This window comes from Lepidochelys kempii, chromosome 23, assembly GCF_965140265.1.
Source record: "Lepidochelys kempii isolate rLepKem1 chromosome 23, rLepKem1.hap2, whole genome shotgun sequence".
In the NCBI taxonomy this organism is placed as follows: domain Eukaryota; kingdom Metazoa; phylum Chordata; order Testudines; family Cheloniidae; genus Lepidochelys; species Lepidochelys kempii.
The window spans coordinates 14,995,738-15,017,874 of record NC_133278.1 but is presented as its reverse complement, the minus strand read 5'-3'; the positions used below and the strand labels follow the sequence as shown (position 1 = coordinate 15,017,874).

Below are 22,137 nucleotides of genomic sequence, written 5' to 3'. Positions count from 1 at the left end.
ACGGGGGGTTTGGGGGGGAGGAGGGAGTGGGGGGGCGGGGAAAGGAGGGAACGGGGGGTTGGGGGGGAGGGAGTTGGGGGGCGGGGGAAAGGAGGGAACGGGGGGCTTGGGGGGGAGGAGGGAGTGGGGGGGCGGGGAAAGGAGGGAACGGGGGGTTTGGGGGGGAGGGAGTGGGGGGGCGGGGGAAAGGAGGGAACCGGGGGTTGGGGGGGAGGAGGGAGTTGGGGGGCGGGGAAAGGAGGGAACGGGGGGGTTTGGGGGGGGAGGGAGTGGGGGGGCGGGGGAAAGGAGGGAACCGGGGGTTGGGGGGGAGGAGGGAGTTGGGGGGCGGGGAAAGGAGGGAACGGGGGGTTTGGGGGGGAGGGAGTGGGGGGGCGGGGGAAAGGAGGGAACCGGGGGTTGGGGGGGAGGAGGGAGTTGGGGGGCGGGGAAGGAGGGAACGGGGGGTTTGGGGGGGAGGAGGGAGTTGGGGGGCGGGGAAAGGAGGGAACCGGGGGTTGGGGGACCCCCAAGGAAGCAGTGTGTGGGGCAGACACACAAGCGGCCCAGGGGCTCCCCGCAGCCCACCCCAGCCATATCCCACCTGCTCCATTCTGCCGCCCGCGCGGGGGGGGGGGGGGAGAAAGCCGAAGGGGGCGGGCTGATATAGGCTAAGCCACGCCCTGTGGGCGGATCGTATGCAAATGAGAGCCGGAAAGGGGCGCTGGAACACCCTTCATAGGGCGATGAAGAACGGGGGCGGGGCCGTTAGCCCGTGGGACTCCCCGCTGCGGTGGGAGATGGGCGGGTGAGCGATACCTCAGCCAGGGCATTAACCCACGGGACTCCCCGCTGCAGGATCTGATGGGGGAAGCTTAGCCTGGGCTGTAACCCATGGGAATCCCCACTGCAGGGTCTGATGGGGGGTGGGGGGAAGCTCAGACAGGGCAGTAACCCACGGGCCTCCCTGCTGCAGGGTCAGATGGGGGGGGGGAGAAATAGCTCAGCCAGGAAATCCGCTGAAGAGCAGCCGCTGTCCCACCCCCCCCCAGCAAAAAGTAAAAGTAAGCTTCACTTTAAAACTTCTTTATTAATGCCAGCTTCATCCTGTGCCCCCCAACCCGGCCTCTGCCCCCCTGCTGCCCTCGCCCCCACTGCCCTAACCTGGCAAGTGTCCGTGTCTCTGCAGGGTAGCCCCCACACCCTGCAGCGCCCCGAGAAGCACCCATGGGGGGGGGAAGGGAGAGGGACAAGCCAAACTCCCAGCAGGAGGGCTGGAGTGGGGTAGGAGAGCTGGGGGGAGCGGGGTGCCAGAAGCCCCAAGCTAGCGGGGGGGGGGGGAGAGTGGGGGCCTGGGCAGGATCGAATTCCCCCACCCCTGACAGAGCTGTGCTACATTTTTCCTCCTTTTGGTTTTTGGGGTTTTTTTTGTAAAGAAAAAAAAAGTTTTTTTTTAAAAAAATTATTAAAAAAAAAAACGAGCGTCGGCAGAATCCACCGAGTCTGGCGCCGGCCCTGGGAGAGAGAGAAAGAGCAGTTAGGGGGGCCCCGGAACCCAGCCCCCCCGAGCGAGCCTGGAGGGGAGCCAGCTCCCCCGAGAGGCAAGGCCCCGGGCCCCCGCGGCTCACCGGGCTCAGCGGTCCGTGGTGGTGCGCAGGTCTGTGGTCAGCGGGTCGTGCTGGATGGTCTGGTGCAGCATCAGCGCCAGCAGCCCGGCCCGGTTGGTCATGGCCATGCGCACATTGCGCTCCTGCTCAAACAGCTCGTCCAGCTTGTACCACTGCCAAGAGCAGGAGGTGCCGTTACACGCAGCCACCTCTGGGGCAGGGCAGCTGGGGAACAGCCACACATAACGCCGATGGGGACAGCTCGGCCGGCGCTGAGATGCAGCTAGCTCTGGGGCAGGGCAGCTGGGGAACAGCCACACATAACGCCGATGGGGACAGCTCGGCCGGCGCTGAGATGCAGCTAGCTCTGGGGCAGGGCAGCTGGGGAACAGCCACACATAACGCCGATGGGGACAGCTCGGCTGGCGCTGAGATGCAGCTAGCTCTGGGGCAGGGCAGCTGGGGAACAGCCACACATAACGCCGATGGGGACAGCTCGGCCGGCCCTGAGATGCAGCTAGCTCTGGGGCAGGGCAGCTGGGGAACAGCCACACATAACGCCGATGGGGACAGCTCGGCTGGCGCTGAGATGCAGCTAGCTCTGGGGCAGGGCAGCTGGGGAACAGCCACACATAACGCCGATGGGGACAGCTCGGCCGGCCCTGAGATGCAGCTAGCTCTGGGGCAGGGCAGCTGGGGAACAGCCACACATAACGCCGATGGGGACAGCTCGGCCGGCGCTGAGATGCAGCTAGCTCTGGGGCAGGGCAGCTGGGGAACAGCCACACATAACGCCGATGGGGACAGCTCGGCCGGCCCTGAGATGCAGCTAGCTCTGGGGCAGGGCAGCTGGGGAACAGCCGCGCATAACGCCGATGGGGACAGCTCGGCCGGCGACAACAGACAGAGACTGGGTCAGGAAAAGGGGAGCTCCCTACTCAAAAGTGTGGAAGGGCTGTGGGTGGGGGGAATTTCTTCAGTCAGAAGGAATCAAACGAGTTGAGATCATGCCTAGATTTTAGTGCCTGGGCCTCACTGCCAGGGGAGAGTGCCCCCTGCCCAGCCTCCCAATCCCCAGCGCCTGGCCCTGCCCGCCAGGGGAGGGTGCCCCCTGCCCGGCCCCCCAGCGCCCTGCCCTGACCACCAGGGGAGAGAGCCCCCTGCCCGGCCCCCCGGCCCTGACCACCAGGGGAGAGCGCCCCCTGCCCGGCCCCCCGGCCCTGACCACCAGGGGAGGGCGCCCCCTGCCCGGCCCCCCGGCGCCGGCCCTGCTCCGTACCACGCGCACTCTCTCCAGGTCCACCTCGGCCCGGCGCAGTTTCTCCCAGCAGTAGTGCCGGTTGCATTTCCTCTTGGGCACGCGGCAGAAATCGCCGGTGAGCTCAGACACGTCCTTGACCAGAGGGCAGCCGCACACCTCGTCCACCGACACCTGGAGGGGGCACCACAGGGTTCGCACCCACGCTGCCCCTCACGGCCGACCCGCAGCCCCCCGCTAGCCCAGCCCTGCCCCCCGGCCACAGCCAGGGCCCCTCACCTTGGGGTCGCGGGAGTGCTCGGGGCACAGCACCTGCAGTCGCTTGCAGTACGTCTTGCTCTGAGGGTTGTAGACGTCACAGAAGAGGCGGGTGGCCCTGGGGAGGGGAGACATGGTGCCCGGGTGAGAGGTGGCAGCTGCTACCAGCTGCCTGTGGGGCGGGAGGAACGACTCCATACGCCTAGGAAGACCTAGGCAGCACTGCCCCATTGTTCAGAGAGGGAAACTGAGGCACATGCATGTGCATTCAATCCTGCCTGTCAGAGCCAGAGCGAGAACCCAAGTGTCCTGGCTCCCAGCTCCCCCTGCTCTTACCACTAGACCCCACCCTTTCCCCAGAGCCAGGGAGAAAACCCAGGAGTCCTCTGGAAATTGTCTGAATGTCTTATGTGGGGTTCCACAGGGAATCTGGTGGTGTTTTACATCTTTATTAACTACCAGGATGTAGGGAGAGACCGATCCAGCGTAGAGATGGCACAAAGCGAGGGGGGCTTGCCAACCCGGAGGACAGAGCTAAAATTCAGAGGGATCTCGATAAATCGGAGAACGTGGCTATCGCCAACACAATGAATTTCAATGAAGGCCCCGTGGAGGATGGAAAAACCCACCACACAATAACAGACTGGAGGAGAAGGGGAGTCCCTAGCCGCAGACCCACACGCCGGCGGGGACCGCGAGACGGTCGTCGTGTTGTAGGACTAGGATTTTATGTTTGTACTTGGTATAACTTCGAATGAAGAATAAAGAATAATAATGTAACAAAGGGGCGGGCAAACTTTTTGGCCCAAGGGCCCCATGGGGTTTCTGAAATTGTATGGAGGGCCGGGTAGGGGAGGCTGCACCTCCCCAAACAGCCAGGCATAGCCTGGCCCCCAACCCCTATCTGTTAGGGGAAATCAACCTAGTTAGCATATGTGACTCCATTTTGGGTTTCCTGTCGGCCATTAACTAGAAGCGAGCACATCAGTACCAAGGAAGGAAGGATCCTTCAGGGTGGACAGCTGGACGGTTTCAAGATAAGGGAAATGAAGGAGACAGGAACCAGCCAACATGCCTGACGTTTTTCGCATGGGGAAGGTAGCTGCAGGGGATCGGCCATAGAGAAGGAGAAGGCCTGTTTATTGGTTTAGGCCCCCCGAGCCACACAGGTAGGATGTTTTGCCCACAGTATATAATCTTTGTGTAACCTGTAATCGGGGTCCCGTTCTGCTTAACAGAGCAGTACCACGCTCGAGCGTAATAAACCTACAAACTTTGAGACACTCTGCAGTCTGTCTTCATTTGGTTGCCTCAGCCTAGAAACGAACTGTACGTGTCCTAACTGGAATCATTCGTAACAATGGGACCGTCCCCAGGGACTCCTGCCCCATCCGCCCCGCTCCCTGTCCCCCCACCGGGACTCCCACCCCATCCATCCACACCCCTCCCTGTCCCCTGACCACCCCCCCGGGACTCCCACCCCATCCATGCCCCCCTGCTCCCTGTCCCCTGACCACCCACCCCCCCCGGGACTCCCACCCCATCCATGCCCCCCTGCTTCCTGACCCCGCACGGGGACTCCTGACCCCGCACGGGGACTCCTGACCCCGCACGGGGACTCCTGACCCATCCATGCTCCCCTGCTCCGTGTCCCCTGACTGCCCCCCAGGACTCCTGCCCCATCCACTGCCCCCCCACGGGGACTCCTGCCCCATCCATCCACACCCCTCCCACCCGCTCCCTGTCCCCTGACCACCCCCCCAGGACTCCTGCCTCATCCATGCCCCCCTGTTTGCCCCCCGAGGACTCCTGCCCCATCCACTCCCCCCTGCTCCCTGACCGCCCCAGGACCTCCCGCCCCTGACTGCCCCTGTCCCCATTCGACCGCGCTGACCCCTATCCACAGCCCCATCCCCTGACCACCGCCCCAAACTCTCCTGCCCTCTATCCAACCCCCCTGCTCCCTGCCCCCTCACCGCGCTGCCTGGAGCACCGGTGGCCGGCAGCGCTAGAGCCAGCCACGTCACCGCACAGCACAGAGCACCGGGTCAGGCCGGGCTCTGCAGCCGCACTGCCCGGCAAGAGCTCGCAGCCCCGCTGGCCAGAGCATTGCATCAGCAGCACAGTGAGCTGAGGCTGCCGGGGAGGGGCTGGGGGCTCGCCCCCCAGGCCAGGAGCCCAGGGGCCGGGCAGGAGGGTCCCGCAGGCTGGATGTGGCCCACGGGCCGTAGTTTGCCCACCTCTGATGTGGGATGTATTAAGGGTATTGATGTATGATATGATGTGACCATATTCTGCCAGCCACCCTGTCTGAAAGCAGGAAGTGTGCCCTTGGTAGAGATGCATCAGCCCGAATCTTGTGTCTGAAGCCGATTTCAAGGCAGTAATAGACCTTTAGGGTTACCACTTCGTTGGAGGTTTAAAATTAGCGTTTCGAAATAAGTAAAAGAATGTGACAATTGTTTTCTCCTGCCTTGCCAGTTGATGTTCCTGTTCAAATGCTCTGGGTAAATCAGTCCTGTGTTGAGTGTGAATGAGGAATGTGTGGGTTAAGAGATAAGTCTGAAGGCCATTACCAGACCAGATGTTCTAGGGAGGAACCAAGAACAGACGTAAAGGTGCCAGGAGTCTGCAACATGCCCCTGTTGAGAGGTCAGAGGAAGGCAGATTGACAACTCTAAAGATGCGGCAGGCACCTATCAATGGGGACAAGATAGCTGTGATCAAAACTAGCCTGGGGTAACTCCCCAAGTGACAGATGATGGAACAAGATAAAGGATGAGAAGGACAATTTAAGAAAACAAACGGCGACTGATCACAGCACAAAGGTGCAAAACTCATTGGTCCCAAGGAAGGAAAATCACGATAGAAACAGGGGGCCTGGCCATGAACCTTTGGGTTCGTCCTGCCAAGACTTCCCCGGAGCACTGTGTCGTGACCGACGGAACCCAGTTCCTCCCTACCCGTGATCAACCTAGCTGGCCACTAGATTGATCCAGACTGGTACTCATGACATCAACACATGGGACAAGGAGTATGTGTGTGAGAGATTAAATGCATATGCTAATTGCTGTGTTTCCAATAAACGCGGCATATTGCCTTTTCCCCTGAAAAAGATCCCATGTGCTTATCAACATAACAGCGTGCCCCTGGAGTGGGACAGGGGGACATTTTTGGCAGCAGCGGGCATGACTGAGCAGGCCTTTTTAGGAACCCCTCTGCTCACCCCGGATGGGGAAGGGGTGCCCCAAACACAAGCAATCCCACCATACCTGACTGGAGAACTGGCTCCAGGGGGATCGCACCCTACGGTCGAAAACCAAAAAAATGTTTCTTGCAACTCGGCCTGTCCGTGCCCTGCTAGACGGATCAAAAAGCGAAAGACCCCAAGGCAGAGCAGCAATTGTCACCTGAGGTACAACAGTGACATCACTGCTCTTGGCAAGACACGATGTGCCCATCAGAGTATAACCACCGCCCTCCAGTGGCCTTCTTCTGGAAAGGAAAACCAGCACACAACAGACCAATACCCGGCGTTGGCTTTGCCCTCAAGAACTTTCTAGTCAACTGCCTGATGGAGCTCCCCAGCACCATCAATGAGCATCTTATGCATCCATTCCCAAAACAGAGAACATAATCCTCTTAGGGGACTTTAACGCAAGAGTTGGCCGAGATTTTAACGTATGGAGTAGCACCACTGGGAAGGAAGGAAGGACGGACGGACTGAGTCGGCAAGACCACTTCCAATGGGATCCTTCTGCTCAACCAATGTGCAAAGTGTGACCTTGTGATCACAAACACAGTCTTCAGACAAAGCAACAAGTACAAAACAACTGGACAACACCCCTGCTCAAAAGAGTGGCACCTCCTCAACTCGGTCATTGGAAAAACACAGGATCGAAGAGATGTCCAAATCACCTGTGTCGTGAGAGGAGCCGATGCTTGCCGGACTGACTCCCGCCTGGGGAGGTCAGTCATGTCCCTCAGGATTGCACCGAAACATAGAAAGCAATCCAAATCACACAGACAGCAACACAACAGCCAAAGACTTCAATCCTCAGTGCACCGAGAGACCTTCAAACACTCCTCAGTGAAAAACTGGCCATATGCACACCTGGAAACAACAACACAAGCATCAAGGAAGACTGGGAAGCCATAAAACGGCCTACCCACAAGGCTTGCGAGGAATCCATCGGCCTCGCTGCTGGCTGCCATCAGGACTGGTTTGACAACAACGACGTTGCGATTACAGCCCTTTTGGGCCAGAAGAGAAAAAGCTTTTTGCGATTGGCAAAACCAACCCCTGTCCAGTCAGAAGCAGGGCTCTCTCCAACAGCTCAAAGGAGCATCCGAGAAATCAAAACCAAATGGCGGGAGGACAAAACAAAAGAAAGCCAAACGTTCGCTGACAGACACCATATGTGGAGGTTTTTTGGTGAGACAAAGACCCTGTACGGACGAAGCTCACGGGGCCTCATGCCACTGAGCTCTGAAGATGATAGTGCCCTTCTTAAAGGGAACGGATCCATCAAAGAGCGCTGGAAAGAACATGGCCAAAAGCTTCTAAATCGAGAATCGACTGTGACTGACGACACGAGCGACTCCATCCCTCGGCACCCAATCTGGGAAACTCTTGCCAACCCACCGACGCCTGAAGGGATCTGCAAAGCAATTAATCAAATGTAGACCAGTCAAGCACCAGGTCCTGATGGCGAACCAGCTGAAGTACTGAAAGCCGGGGGAGAAACACTGACTAACAAGATTCATTTGCTGCTCCTCAAAATCTGGCGCACCGAAGAAATCCCCACTGACTTACGTAACGCTAACAATGTCACCATTTTCAAAAATAGGGGACAGTGCCGACTGTGGCAAGTACCGAGGCACTGCCCTGCTCTCCATCGCTGGGAAGATTCTTGCTAGAATCTCACTGAATCGCCTGTTTCCTCTTGCAGAGGAAGTATTGCCAGCATCCCAGTGTGGCTTCAGACCATCACGAGGCACCACCGACGTGATTTCCGCAGCCAGGCAGATCCAGAAAAAAGGCCAAGACCACCAGCAGGAGCTGTATATGGCCTTTATCAATCTGACCAAAGCTTTCAACTCCGTCAACCGTGAGGCTCTGTGGAAAATCATGTCAACGTTTGGCGGCCCAAACAAATTTATAACCACGGTAAGACTCCTCCACGACTGGATGACTGGCTCCATCTTCCGCAGTGGCTCTGCCTCCAAGCCCTTTGCCGTCCAAACTGGCGTAAAACAAGGCTGTGTACCGGCACCCACCCTTTTCTCCGTTTTCTTAGTAGCTACGAAAACACTAACCCAAGATTGACTCCCACAGGGCGTTGGCTTCCAATATTGGACTGACGGCCACCTCTCCAACCTCTCTCGTCTCCCTGCCAGAACGAATATCGGCAACAATAACCAGGCTCCGGCACGCAGATGATTGGGCGGTAGTTGCAGACTCGAAGGAGGACCTACAAACAGCCCTTAATTGCTCCTCTTGGCCCTGGTCTACACTAGGACTTTAGGTCAAATTTAGCAGCGTTAAATCGATGTAAACCTGCACCCGACCACATATGAAGCCCTTTATATCGACTTAAAGGGCTCTTAAAATCGATTTCCTTACTCCACCCCGACAAGTGGATTAGCGCTTAAATCGGCCTTGCCGGGTCGAATTCGGGGTACTGTGGACACAATTCAACGGTATTGGCCTCTGGGAGCTATCCCAGAGTGCTCCATTGTGACCGCTCTGGGCAGCACTCTCAACTCAGATGCACCATTGTCTGCCGTTGCTCTGATGCAGGGAGGGGCGACTGACGACAGGGCTCACAGGGTTGGCTTACAGGGAGTTAAAATCAACAAAGGGGGTGGCTTTACATCAAGGAGTATTTCAGGCAGGACTTCACGGGGGGTTCCAATAAGAAATGGTGCACCCAAGTTATTGTTCTTATTGGAACAAGGAGGTTAGTCTGGCCTCTGACTGATACATGGCTAGATTTACCTCGCTGCACCTTCTCTGTGAGTGACTGCAGTGTGACCTAGAGGAATGAGTCCCCTAGACGGGGGGCGGAGGTTGCAAATGAGTACAAAACAAATCTGGTCTATTTCTTGTTTTGATACACTCCATCTATCTTTTACATCTTTGGCTGGCAGCAGACGGTGCAGAAGGACTGCATGCCATCCACATCTCGTGGCTGCTCGGCAGAAGATGGTACAATAGGACTGCCAGCCATCCTCATCTCTTGCCTGCCCGGCAGAAGATGGTACAAGAGGACTGCTAGCAATCCGTATCGCCTGCCTGCTCACCGTAAGATGGTTCAATAGGACTGACTGCAGGACTAAAGAGAATGACCTGATCAAGTCACTCCAAATTTAGTCCTTGCACCCATGTCTGCCCAGGCGCTCCTGATCGACCTCACAGAGGCAACCAGGAGCACCTCAGACATGACGATGACGGCTACCAGTCCTACTGTACCGTCTGCTGCCACAAGGCAAGGGGTTGCTGCTGCTGTGTAGCAATGCAGTACGGCGTCTGTCAGCACCCAGGAGACATATGGTGACCGTGAGCTGAGCGGGCTCCATGCTTGCCGTGGTATGGCGTCTGCACGGGTAACCCAGGAAAAAAGGCGCAAAACAATTGTCTGCCCTTGCTTTCACAGAGGGAGGGAGGGAAGGGGGGCCTGATGACATGTACCCAGATCCACCCGCGACAATGTTTTAGCCCCATCAGGCATTGGGATCTCAACCCAGAATTCCAGTGGGCAGCGGAGACTGCGGGAACTGTGGGATAGCTACCCACAGTTCAAAACTCCGGAAGTCGACGCTTGCCTCGGTACTGTGGAAGCGCTCCGCCGAGTTAATGCACTTAATACACTTAGAGCATTTTCTGTGGGGACACACACACTCAAATATATAAAACCGATTTCTAAAAAACCGACTTCTATAAATTCGACCTAATTTCGTAGTGTAGACAGACCCTGAAACTTACAAAAGCCTAGAGCTAATGCTGAACATCGACCAAAAAAAAAAAGTCCCCGCCAGCCAGTCCCCGGTCAATCATCGGACCCAGCAAGGAAGATCTAGATCAACAAAGAAGAACTGGAAAACGTAGAAGACTTTGCCTATCTTGGCAGCCGTCTCTCACAGAGGGCAGACATAGAAGTCGAGATCCAGCCCAGAATTCGCCATGCCAGCCTTGCCTTTGGCGACTGTCTCGCCGGGTTTTCAACACTCACAACATGAGAACGCACACGACACTTGCAGTTTATAAAGCGGTGGTAATCCCAGCTCTCCTCTACGGCTGTGAGACGTTGGTGACCTACAGGAAAAACCTGAAAAACCTGGAATGCCAGCACCGAGGCTTTCTCTGGAAGATCCTCAACATAAAGTGGGAGGATCGTCGCACTAATCTCAGTGTCCTCACGAAGGCCAACACCCTTAAGATGAACGTCAAGAGATCTGGCACGGACACCACACGCCGGGGGAGAGCAGCCCAGGATAGGGGTAACTGGCGAAGACTTGTCAGAGAGGCAGCGTCCACTTTTGAGGAAAATCGCCTTGCCCTGGTCGCAGAAAAACGCCAGAAAAGAAAGGACACAAGACTGTCCTGCTGCAATCACGGGCCAGCCCCGTCTTCTAACCCCACCTGCAACGTCTGCCAACGAGCCTGCAGCTCAAGGATCCGACTCCTCAGTCACCAAAGGACCCATGAAAAACAAAGCCTGTGGAAGAGATCATGCTCGACCTCGAGGGGTCGCTCAGGCTATTGCAAAAAAAGCACATGCAATTTTAGGTTGCATTAACAGAGGCATAGCCAGCAAGTCGCAGGAGGGGAGAGGACCGCTCAGCTCGGCTCTGGCTAGGCCTCAGCTGGAGGACGGTGTCCGGTTTTGGTCACCAACGCATAGAAAGGATGTGGAGACAATGGGTAGGATCCAGAGGCGAGCACCAAAGATGATCAAAAGGGAGGGACGCCAGCCATGTGAGCCAAGGCAGCAGGAACTGGGTACACTCAATTTGGAAAAGAGATTGAGGGGGGACATGACAGCGCTCTTCGAATACTCAAAAGGCTGCCATAGAAAAGATGGAGACAGGTCGTTCTCTCAGAGGGCAGGACGAGAGGCCGTGGGTTCAAACTACAGCACAGCAGATTGAGATTAAATCTCAGGGAAAACTTCTGGCCGGGAAGAGCAGCAGGACGATGGAACCGAGGCCTCGGGAGGTCGTAGAAGCTCCTTCGAGGAGGGTTTCAGGCGAAGGCCAGAGCCATCTGTCTTGGATGGTTTAAATCCTGCAGCGTGGTCAGGGGTCCGCCTAGGTGCCCCTTGTGGTCCCCTCTAACACTATAGGTCGAGGAGTCTATGAAGGTACATGCAAGTGGGGCAGAGAGGAGGACTGTAGCAATCAAAGACAACGGGTGAAATCCCTCACGGGAATTACAGTGACGTGGGAACCAAAAGCAGTGGAACGGTGAAGAGAGGGGACAACAGGCAGAGGGAGTCAGTGGGAGAACCATATGTGGGGGGGAACCAGGGGGTCAGGTTGATGGGGGAAGGTTTAGAAGATGGACAATGTCAGCCCATATGGGCTGGGACTCACCCCTCTATGCGGGTTGGGTACATGGATCCGAACGACGTCTGGCTCTCGTACTGCGGGGAAGGGAGAACACAGGGCTCGTCAGTGCACCGGGAGGGGGAGGGGGACAAGACAGGGGAACAGCCACACGTAACGCCGCATGGCTGTCAGATGCGGCCATCTCTGGGGCGGAGCAGAGGGGGGAACAAGGGGAGAGTCTGTGTTTCCGGGGCCCCGCAAGGCAGGGCAGCGTACCTTGGCGTAGCAACGTTCCATGTGGCGCAGAGCCACCTTGGGGTTGATGGGGTGCCCGCAGGAGACGCAGAAGATCTGTAGGTCGGTGTCGTCGCTATCTCCCTCGTTGGTCTGTGGGGAGAGAGCAGGGAGGGCCCTCTTAGTGCTGCCCCATCAGGGGGATCCCTGAGCTCGGGACAGCTGGGGAGAGAACCCAGGAGTCCTGGCTCCCAGCTCCCCCACCCTGCTGTAACCCGCCAGACCCCACTCCCCTCCCAGAGCCAGAGCTCAGGCGTCCGGCCCCGCCCACCTCCTCATCCTCCTTGATGGCCTGCTGCTTGGCCTTGCCGATGATGGCCTCCAGCTCGTGGAAGCGACGCTCCATCTCCTGCAGCCGCAGCCGCGCCTGCTGCTGCTCCCGCCGGATCCGCTCCAGCAGCTTCTTGCCGTGCTCCTCCGCCACGCATGGGCTCTGCTGCCACTGCTGGATGCGCTGCGGAAGGATCTCGTAGATCCGGCTGGAGGGGGAGAGACAGACAGACTGACCTGCGGGCAGGGATACTGGTCTGGGGGCCCCATGGGCCTGAGCCAAGGTTGGCGGGATACGGGTCTGGGGGGCCCCCATGGGTCTAATCCAAGAGGGAGGATATGGGGCTGGGAGGTACCCTGTGGGTCTGATCTGGAGTGGGGATAGTGGGGTTGGGGGGGGGCCCTGTGGGTCTGATCGGGGTGGGGGTGATACTGGGCTGCAGGGCTCCTGTGGGTCTAATCTGGGGCAGGAGGAGATACCGGGCTGGGGGACCCATGGTTCTGATCTGGGATGGGGGGGTGTCTCATTCGGGGGTATATGGGGCTGGGGGGAGGGGTCCCGTGGGTCTGATGCAGGTGATTGGGATGGTACCAATGCCATGGAGCACCCCTGCTGGGGCCCGGGGATTCCCAGGCTTGGAGGTTCCAGGGCTCGGGGCTGCGCCCCCCAGGCAGGGGTGGGTCCGGGGCCCTTACTTGGCGGCCAGCTTCATGCCGCACTCCTCGGAGCAGTACTTGGAGGCGGCGCGGGCTGGCTGGACGCAGCCGGGGCCCAGGCACTGATGCAGCGAGGCCGGGTCCTTGGCGTCCGGCCGCTCGGCGTGCCGCGACCGGTCCCGGTGCTTCTGCTTCTGCTTGTGACGCTTGTACTTCTCCTCCTTCTTCAAGGGCGGAGAGACCGCATCAGCGCCCTGCAGCCCCCACAGGGCCATCGCCCCCTTTCCACCCGCAGCCAGGGGCCCCTCCGTGACCAGCCCCTGTGCTCTAACCCCTAGCCCCCGCTCCCGTCTCAGAACTGGGGAGAGAACCCAGGAGTCCTGGCTCCCAGTGCCCCCTGCTCTAACCCCTAGCCCCCGCTCCCGTCTCAGAACTGGGGAGAGAACCCAGGAGTCCTGGCTCCCAGTGCCCCCTGCTCTAACCCTAGCCCCCACTCCCGTCTCAGAACTGGGGAGAGAACCCAGGAGTCCTGGCTCCCAGTGCCCCCTGCTCTAACCCCTAGCCCCCACTCCCGTCTCAGAACTGGGGAGAGAACCCAGGAGTCCTGGCTTCCCGGATATACCCCACGACTGGGGAAAGTCTCCGTGGTGGCTGCAATTGGCTCCTACCTTCTTCTCCGATTTCTTCTCCCGCCTCTTGACGTGCTTGACCTTCACGGCGCGTTTGCGGAGCACGGGGTCCAGGAATGGGGCATCCTCCGGGTCGCTGAGCCACGGCTGGGGGTGGGGTGGGGGGAGTGGCAGGAGAGGAGACAAGGATGAGACCAGCACCCTCTGAGTGAGCGAGAGAGGCCACAGACCCTAGATACCCCCCTGCTCCTACCAAGCGGGCTACAGAGGCTTTCTGAGCCCCCAATGACGCTCTACCCAGGCTCCTGTCCAGGGAGCCCCCCACATGTACTCAGAAAAACAGAGCCAAGAGGCTGAACATTCAGGGATGGGACTCCCTGCATGGAGATGCAGCCACCTCTGGGGCGGGGCAGCTGAGGAACGGCCACAGAGTAAAACGATTTGGAGACTGCTCTATCTGGACACATGGCGCCTGGGTTCTCCTGGGGCCCTGCCACGCGTGGGATCCCGCAGGTTGGGTGGGGCCCTCACCAGGTTCTGGTCGTCGAAGGCTCCAGCACAGAACTCTTGGTATAAGTCAGGGTCAATCGGGAGGTCATCATCTGACAGCGGCTCAGGGGTGGCGGACGATTCCAACTGCTCTTTCAGCATCTGCAGGTCTTCGTCCCGCCCCCGCAGCATCTGCCAGGAGGGGATTAGACACTTGCTGCCTGACACCTCAGACCTACCCCCTCCCCTGTGGCTGCCCCACACACAGACAGGGAAACTGAGGCACAAAGAGGGGAAGAGACCATGATCAAACTGCAAAAGTCCATGATCAAACTGCAAAAGCTGGGAATAGGACCTGACTCCCTTTCCCCACTAGACCCCACTCTCCTCCCAGAGCTGGGGAGAGAACCCAGGAGTCGTGGCTCCCAGGCACCTCCCTGCTCTACCCACTAGCCCCTTCGCCTCTCCCGGACCTAGGAAGAGAACCCAGGAATCCTGCAGGGAAATGGGCACAGAAAGGATGGAGACAACTTACCGAGGCTGGGAAATACTTATATGATTCCTAGAAAGAAAAGAAATACTCTGGTAAGCAGCTCGGATGACATGCAGCCATCTCTGGAGCGGGGCAGCTGGGTAATAGCCTCCAAACGGAGCACACAGGTGTTTAGGACAGGAAGTGAATGCTCCAGTACTCACCCGTGCCCGGACCTGGCACTGCCGCAGACGGCACTTCTGACGGATTTTATTGGGCCCTCCAAATTTCTTCATGTCACGGCAGAAGTCACACTGCCCACAGTCCTCTGTCCGCCGGCACGCCTCGCACTCCCCACACATCCGTGCCGAGCGCTTGATTTGCTGTTGCGGATGAGAGAACTGTAAGAATGACAAGTTTGCACATTGTAGAAAGATGGAAGTCATCCTTAACCAGGGGCGTCCTTAACTGGGGGCAGGAGAAAGAGAGACCATTTTTACTCTCACATCTTTGAAATTATCACTCCATCCACTGCCTTCAAATCTCACTTGCTCTTGCCTCTTGGTGAGATCTATCAAACAAGCCAGGTTTGAGATTTCTACCTTCCTCTCAGTCTCTCTCCTAAAACATCCCCAGCCCCTTTAGAGTCTTCCTTGCAAAGAGACAATTTAGCATGTGCCCCTCAGTCCAAAGCTGAAGTTGGCTGGTAAAGGGAAACACCCCTGTAATCTGGAAACAGATCTTTGTACCCTTTAAGAATTTTAATCAGTTTGGCATCACAACCATCACTTTAAATATTTCTAACTAAGGACTGCAACAACCTACCCTCCACACGCAAAAATCGTGGATACTTTTTAACCAAGTCTAGCTGTTTGCATCCACAAATCCAAAATTTGGAGCTCTGCATTTTATCTGGCATACCCAGAAACAACCGTGGGCGTAAAGGGAGAGTCTAAGCCAAGCCCCCATTTAAAATGCTCATGCTTCTGTTTAGAGGGAAATATTCCTAGCAAGTTTCATTCAATTTCTTTGCAATGGAATCTGTTGCTTAACGGGCCCGGTTCCCTTCTGTTCCTCATGCCATCTGCTAGATTTCAGCTGCCGCAGCAGAAGAAAATCATGGTGCATTTCATGGATTAATTCCAGTTCCCGCTAGTAACAAAGTCCCCATAGCTGCATCCAATTTTGGGGCCCTAATAAGCCAGAGAAGGGACTAGGTGTTTTGTTTGGTTTTCTAAACGCAACGCATTTCCTGCTGTTGCGGCTCGTCAATCGCAGCATTTTGCTTTCCCAACAACACTGAGATTTTAGCGCAAGAGGGGCGCCCGAACTGACGCCGGCCCACGCGTCAAAGAGCACTCCCAGCGGAAGAGGCTCAGGATTCATCCCAATCGAGAAACACTTCCATGGAAACCAAACCGAGCCTGCTCTCCTGCAGGGCTGACTCCGCACCAAGCTTATGGCTTAGAGACGGGGCTAGACTCTTCCCAGCTGGCGCGTCCTTAAAGCAGCACCTATCCCGTGCTCAGCCACCCTCCCACAAAAAAAACCCCTCAGGGCTACCTCCCCTTTCCTCCCCAAAGACCATACTCCAGAAATATGGAGTAAGAATGGAAAAGAAACGGTCAGGTCGCTTTCAAAATCTCCTGGCACAACTCACTGGAGGGGAGTGCTGCCACTCAAAATGGGATGGCTCGCCTGGTGCCAAGATGCAGCCACCTCTAGGGAGGGGCGGCTGGGAAATGGCTGCACATAAGACCACATAGCAACTCAGTCAGAACTATCTGCTTGGGGAATCAGGGGTATCAGACTAGATTGCAGGGTGTTTACCCTCAACTCTGACCACGGGGAAGGGCAGGGATGAGAGGGAGGATCAAGAGCGCACCCCCCATGGGCAGGAACAGGGAAGGGCAGCGACTGGAACTCGCCAGGACCCGGCTGGCTCTTGGAGCCGCTCTTGGAACCCTGCGGCTTAGCTCCCTGGCAACGCAGCCCACTGGCTCATGGGATAGAATCCCGTCCCCCAGAACGTCCTCACCTGGCCACCTACTTTTGACCCACGGCTCTGGTCCAGGGCCAGCTCCTGGGCCTTCTTCCTCAGCTCGTCCTTCTCAAACCGATCCCGCTCGCCCTCCCGCTCCTTCTCTTTGGATTTTTTGTGCCGGTATCGGATCTCCAAGGCCGGGTTCTTATCTGCGGTGGGGAAATGAAAACACATCACAGACAGAAATACTAAGGGGATAGCCCCACACCCCTCCCAGAGCCAGGGAGGGGACCCAGGAGTCTGGGCTCCCCGCCCCGTTCCTCACCTCGGCACTGCAGACAGTACCATTCCTGAATGGCCTTTGCCATCTTCTCTGTGATGTTGATACAATTGCCATGGAACCACTCATTGCAGTTATCACAGCCTCTGAAGGGGTAGGAGAGATGGAAGAGTCAGAGCGCCCCTGACTGAGCCCCCTGCCCTGCACCCCCAGTGCCCGGCCCGCCAGAGGAGAGCCCCCCACACCGAGCCCCATGCCCCTGAGTGTCCAGCACAGACTGCCAGGGGACAGCACCCCCTGCCCAGCCCCCTATAACAGCAGGAATTTCCCAGGGGGAGTCTCACTTGGCCTGGCTCAGTGAGCAGGATGGCTGGACTGAGTCTCCCCTCGGGTCTCCCACCCCCCTTCCAGCAGCCTGAATCCAGGACAGAGGCAGCCCCTCGCAAGCTCAGTGCTGGAGACCCAGGCGCCCTAGCAGCCCCCCCACCCCGCCCAGTCTCCGTACATCATGAAGCAGTTGATGTCCGGCTTGCGGCAGATGCAGTACACAGGCGCGTTCTCGCCATTCTCCGACTTGGACTCCTCACCCACCGCGGCCAGCTCCGGGTCCGAGAACTCGCTGTCCTGGGGGGCGTGGGAGGGGAAGACAAAGGGCATCAGAGAACCAGGAGTCCTGGTTCCCAGCCCCCTCCTGCTCTCAGCCACCAGACCCCTCCCAGGGAACCCAGGAGTCCGGGCTCCCAGCCCCCTCCTGCTCTCAGCCACCAGACCCCTCCCCTCCCGAGAACCCAGGAGTCCGGGCTCCCAGCCCCCCCCCTGCTCTCAGCCACCAGCCCCCTCCCCTCCCGAGAACCCAGGAGTCCGGGCTCCCAGCCCCCCCTGCTCTCAGCCACCAGCCCCCTCCCCTCCCGAGAACCCAGGAGTCCGGGCTCCCAGCCCCCCCTGCTCTCAGCCACCAGACCCCTCCCCTCCCGAGAACCCAGGAGTCCGGGCTCCCAGCCCCCCCTGCTCTCAGCCACCAGCCCCCTCCCCTCCCGAGAACCCAGGAGTCCGGGCTCCCAGCCCCGCCCCTGCTCTCAGCCACCAGCCCCCTCCCCTCCCCTCCCGAGAACCCAGGAGTCCGGGCTCCCAGCCCCCCCCTGCTCTCAGCCACCAGCCCCCTCCCCTCCCGAGAACCCAGGAGTCCGGGCTCCCAGCCCCCCCTGCTCTCAGCCACCAGCCCCCTCCCCTCCCGAGAACCCAGGAGTCCGGGCTCCCAGCCCCCCTCTGCTCTCAGCCACCAGACCCCTCCCCTCCCGAGAACCCAGGAGTCCGGGCTCCCAGCCCCCCTCTGCTCTCAGCCACCAGACCCCTCCCCTCCCGAGAACCCAGGAGTCCGGGCTCCCAGCACCCCCCTGCTCTCAGCCACCAGACCCCTCCCCTCCCGAGAACCCAGGAGTCCGGGCTCCCAGCCCCCCCTGCTCTCAGCCACCAGCCCCCTCCCCTCCCGAGAACCCAGGAGTCCGGGGTCCCCCCTTACCATGGTCCCTCCCAGCCCCTTGGTGTGGATGGAATCAAGACAACAAGGGCTCTGGGGCAGGAAGTTCCGACAGCCCCGCCCCCAGGCAGCTACTTCCACTTCCGGGGTCATCCGGCCACCCTGGCCAGAGGCGCCGCCACCACCCCCAGCCAGCTCAGCTGCCCGCTTCCAAGATGGCCACCGTCAGGGCTATGACGTTTCTCCCAGTTGGCCTCTGCCCGCTTCCAAGATGGCCTCCCCCAAGCCCCTCTGAGAGTGACGAGCGCCTCAGGCAAGAAGGCCACGCCCCTAAGGATCTGCGCTGCCTGAGCGGCAGGATCAAATATGTCTGCTTCAGCGCTACTTAACGCACCATTGAGCGGGAGCGGCCATCTTTGATACTGGCAACTGCAAGACACGTTGACTCAGACAAGTCGTCTAAATAACCAGATAGATACGGTGCATGAGGATAGATAGATAGATAGAGGGGGTGGATGGGGATAGATAGATAGATAGATAGATAGATAGATAGATAGATAGATAGATAGATAGATAGATAGATAGATAGATGGGGTGCATGGGCATAGATAGATAGAGGGGGTGGATGGGGATAGATAGATAGATAGATAGATAGATAGATAGATAGATAGATAGATAGATAGATAGATAGATAGATGGGGTGCATGGGCATAGATAGATAGAGGGGGTGGATGGGGATAGATAGATAGATAGATAGATTAGATGATAGATAGAGTGGCTGTATGGGGATAGATAGATAGATGGGGTGCATGGGCATAGATAGATAGAGGGGGTGCATGCAGACAGATAGATGGGGGGTGTATGGGGATAGATAGATAGATAGATAGATAGATAGATAGACAGATGGGGTGCATGGGGATAGATAGATAGGGGGGTGTATGGGAATAGATAGATAGATAGATAGATTAGATAGAGGGGGTGTATGGGGATAGATAGAAGGGGTGCATGGAGACAGATAGAGGAGGTGTATGGGGATAGATAGATAGATAGATAGATAGAGGGGATGCATGGGGATAGATAGATAGATAGAGGGGGTGCATGGAGACAGATAGAGGGGGTGCATGGAGACAGATAGATAGGGGGGTGTATGGGGATAGATAGATAGAGGGGGTGCATGGAGACAGATAGATAGATATGGGGGAGTATATGGATAGATAGATAAATAGATATTTAATCTTAGGGGCTAGAGATCTAGAGGTGTAGGTATATGGTTAGATAGCTCAGGAACCCCTTGGTCAAATGACCCAAAATTTGGGTCACTGCCCGGGGAAGGGAAGACAAAGGGCAACCGAGAACCCAGGAGTCCTGGCTCCCAGCCCACCCCCCCGTTCTCCACTGTCAGCCGTCAGACCCTTCCCTGCCCAGAAAACCCAGGCCTAGCCAGGTTCGCAGCACTCGGAATAACCGTGCGGATTCCAGAGCGCTCAGGAGCCTCGGTGGTGTGTGGCCCAGCCCCGCACCCAAAGTGTTGCGGTAGACGTGGCCCCACTACAATGCAGCCGCACACGCTGCCCTTTCCCCATAGCGATCTCTGGGGTCATGCCCTCTCTCCCGCGACTTTCCGTTGGGTGCCATAGGCCCCTTTGGGGCCCCCAGCCTCCACGAAGCCATGAGCATGCAGGGAAAGGTCTCCCCCTGCCGCATATCATAATCGTCCCGCCCTCTAGGGATCAGGAGGGCATGGGAGGGGCCGAGCAATGATCCAACTACTCTGGGGCCCCATCTCTGTAGGAAATCTCTTCCTGACACCCCCAGGCTCAGAGCCCAAAGCCTGGGGGCCAGTAGTGCATGTCCCAGCTGGGAGACGCTTCTGTTCATGGTCATGTGAAATCCACTCATTTCAATTCACCTCTTTGCCTCTCTGATATCCTGCAGCAGGGAGTTCCACAGGCTACTCCTCTCAGGCATGCATGGAGGAACGCAGCCATATCCCATCTGTTATCCACTGCTCCCTCCCCTGAGCTGGGAGCCGAGGCAGCATGGGTCCCAGCGCCGCCTCCTGAGCCTCCCACCCCACTCCCGACAGCACAGGCCCCCGGGGGCTGCACTGGGACCCGGGTGTCAGTGCACCACTGACCACATGGAGAGGGCCCCTAGCGCCGTATGAAACCAAGGCAGCCTGACAAGGAAGCTCCCACTCGCTTCGCACCCCTGGGACCCCAGAACGGCAGCAGCCCCCGCCGCGGGACAGAGACTGCCTGGCACAGACGTGACCACCCGCGGCTGCCCAATGGTGCCAGCTGGGACTGATGCAGCCAGGTGGCTTCACCCAGTCTTGACTGAACCCCGGCCAGTGATGGAGAATCCACCGTGCCCCTCGGGAAATCAGTTAATTCCTCCCACCATTAAAACCTGATGCCTTCTTCCCAGGCTGAATTGGTCCAGGTCAACTTCCAGGCAGTATTACAGACGGGGATAAAGTCACCCCTCCCCCTTCTCTGTTCAGCTAAATAGACCGAGCCCTGGCGTCTCTCACTAACCCTTTGATCATTCTCGGGGGGCTTGCCTGACCCCTCCCCGCGGGATCCCCAGCCTCCCTGAATGGTGGGCCGCTGAACGGGACAGGTCGCGCCCGCCCTGCGTCCAATAACCGGGCAGAGGCCAGCAGGGGGAGCAGGGAAGGATATTTTTATTCAGAACAAGGAGCCCGATACATCCCGAGGTGACTTAACTCCAGGCCGATCCTCGGGGGGTCTGTTCTAGGGCTCTTGCAGCAGGGTGGTGGTTTTTAGGCTGTTTCCATGCTGGCTGGGGCACCCCCGGATTCCTGCTGTGGGGCAGAGCACAGGGCAGGGCTTATGGGGGGAGATGTGGAAGGGTCAGCCTGCCCCCCTAGCTGGGACGGTGGGGCACGGTGGGGTGAGAACGCTCAGACACTGGCACCAGACCTTGGATCCCACCCCGAGTGCAATCGCCCCGCCCCAGGCCTGGCCCCGAGCCTGGCCCCACTGCGCTGCTGGCATTTCGGCTAGCAGCCTGGAAGGAAGGGCCATGGGTCCCAGCCCCAGGGGCTGCTCAGCCCCCTGGCTGTCATCTTGATTGGGATAGCCAAAGGGGTTCAAGCGATTGCTGAGCCTCCCAGGGGACTCGGGCACCAGCAGGAGCCCAGAGCCAGGAAAGCAGCCAGCCAGTCAGGCCTTGCACACCTCCAGCCAGCCAGGCCTCGCACACCTCCAGCCAGGCCTTGCACACCTCCAGCCAACCAGCCAGTCCTCACACACCTCCAGACAGGCCTTGCACACCTCCAGCCAGCCAGGCCTTGCACACCTCCAGTCAGGCCTTGCACACCTCCCGCCAGCCAGCCAGTCCTCACACACCTCCAGCCAGCCAGTCCTCGCACACCCCCAGCCAGGCCTCGCACACCTCCAGTCAGCCAGCCAGTCCTCACACATCTCCAGACAGCCAGGCCTTGCACAGCTCCAGTCAGGCCTCGCACACCTCCAGCCAGCCAGCCAGTCCTTGCACACCTCCAGTCACGCCTTGAACACCTCCAGCCAGGCCTCGCACACCTCCAGCCAGTCCTCGCACACCTCCAGCCAGCCAGCCAGCCAGTCCTCAAACACCTCCAGTCAGGCCTCGCACACCTCCAGCCAGCCACCCAGTCCTCGCACATCTTCAACCAGGCCTTGCACACCTCCAGCCAGCCAGTCAGTCCTCACACACCTCCAGCCAGCCAGGCCTCACACACGTCCAGGTAGCCCTCCCTCCCCCGCACACCCCTCCATCCATCCATCCTTCCCGTACACCCCTCTCTCTGCGTATCGGGGGGGTATTCTGTGCATGTGGTAATGTCCTGGTCACGGGGGTCCAGCATCGCAGACTCTGGTGGACAAGCTAACCAAGCCCTGCCCCTTTGCACAGCACTGCGCC

The 22,137-nt window shown here is 58.5% G+C and overlaps 1 protein-coding gene across 3 annotated transcripts; it reads right to left on the bottom strand.

Annotated features, from left to right (window-relative positions):
- Nucleotides 1–1,105: 1,105 nt before the first annotated feature.
- On the bottom strand, nt 1,106–18,360 carry CXXC1 (CXXC finger protein 1). Of its 3 annotated transcripts, none has more exons than XM_073321434.1 (16): nt 18,250–18,330; nt 17,236–17,354; nt 16,776–16,876; nt 16,517–16,659; nt 14,691–14,867; nt 14,530–14,556; nt 14,037–14,186; nt 13,545–13,652; nt 12,916–13,100; nt 12,221–12,428; nt 11,932–12,042; nt 11,701–11,750; nt 3,124–3,220; nt 2,866–3,018; nt 1,608–1,759; nt 1,106–1,494 (listed from the first exon to the last, which is right to left on the bottom strand). In XM_073321434.1, exons 1-15 carry the CDS (start codon nt 18,250–18,252, stop codon nt 1,613–1,615), a joined length of 1,779 nt encoding a protein of 592 aa, XP_073177535.1. In that variant the 5' UTR covers nt 18,253–18,330; the 3' UTR covers nt 1,106–1,494; nt 1,608–1,612. The 3 variants fall into 3 exon arrangements, with proteins under 3 accessions (XP_073177535.1, XP_073177533.1, XP_073177536.1); XM_073321432.1 differs by having other exon boundaries at nt 1,107–1,494; nt 16,505–16,659; nt 18,250–18,360; XM_073321435.1 differs by having other exon boundaries at nt 1,107–1,494; nt 14,691–14,849; nt 16,505–16,659.
- Between the last annotated feature and the right edge of the window lie 3,777 nt (nt 18,361–22,137).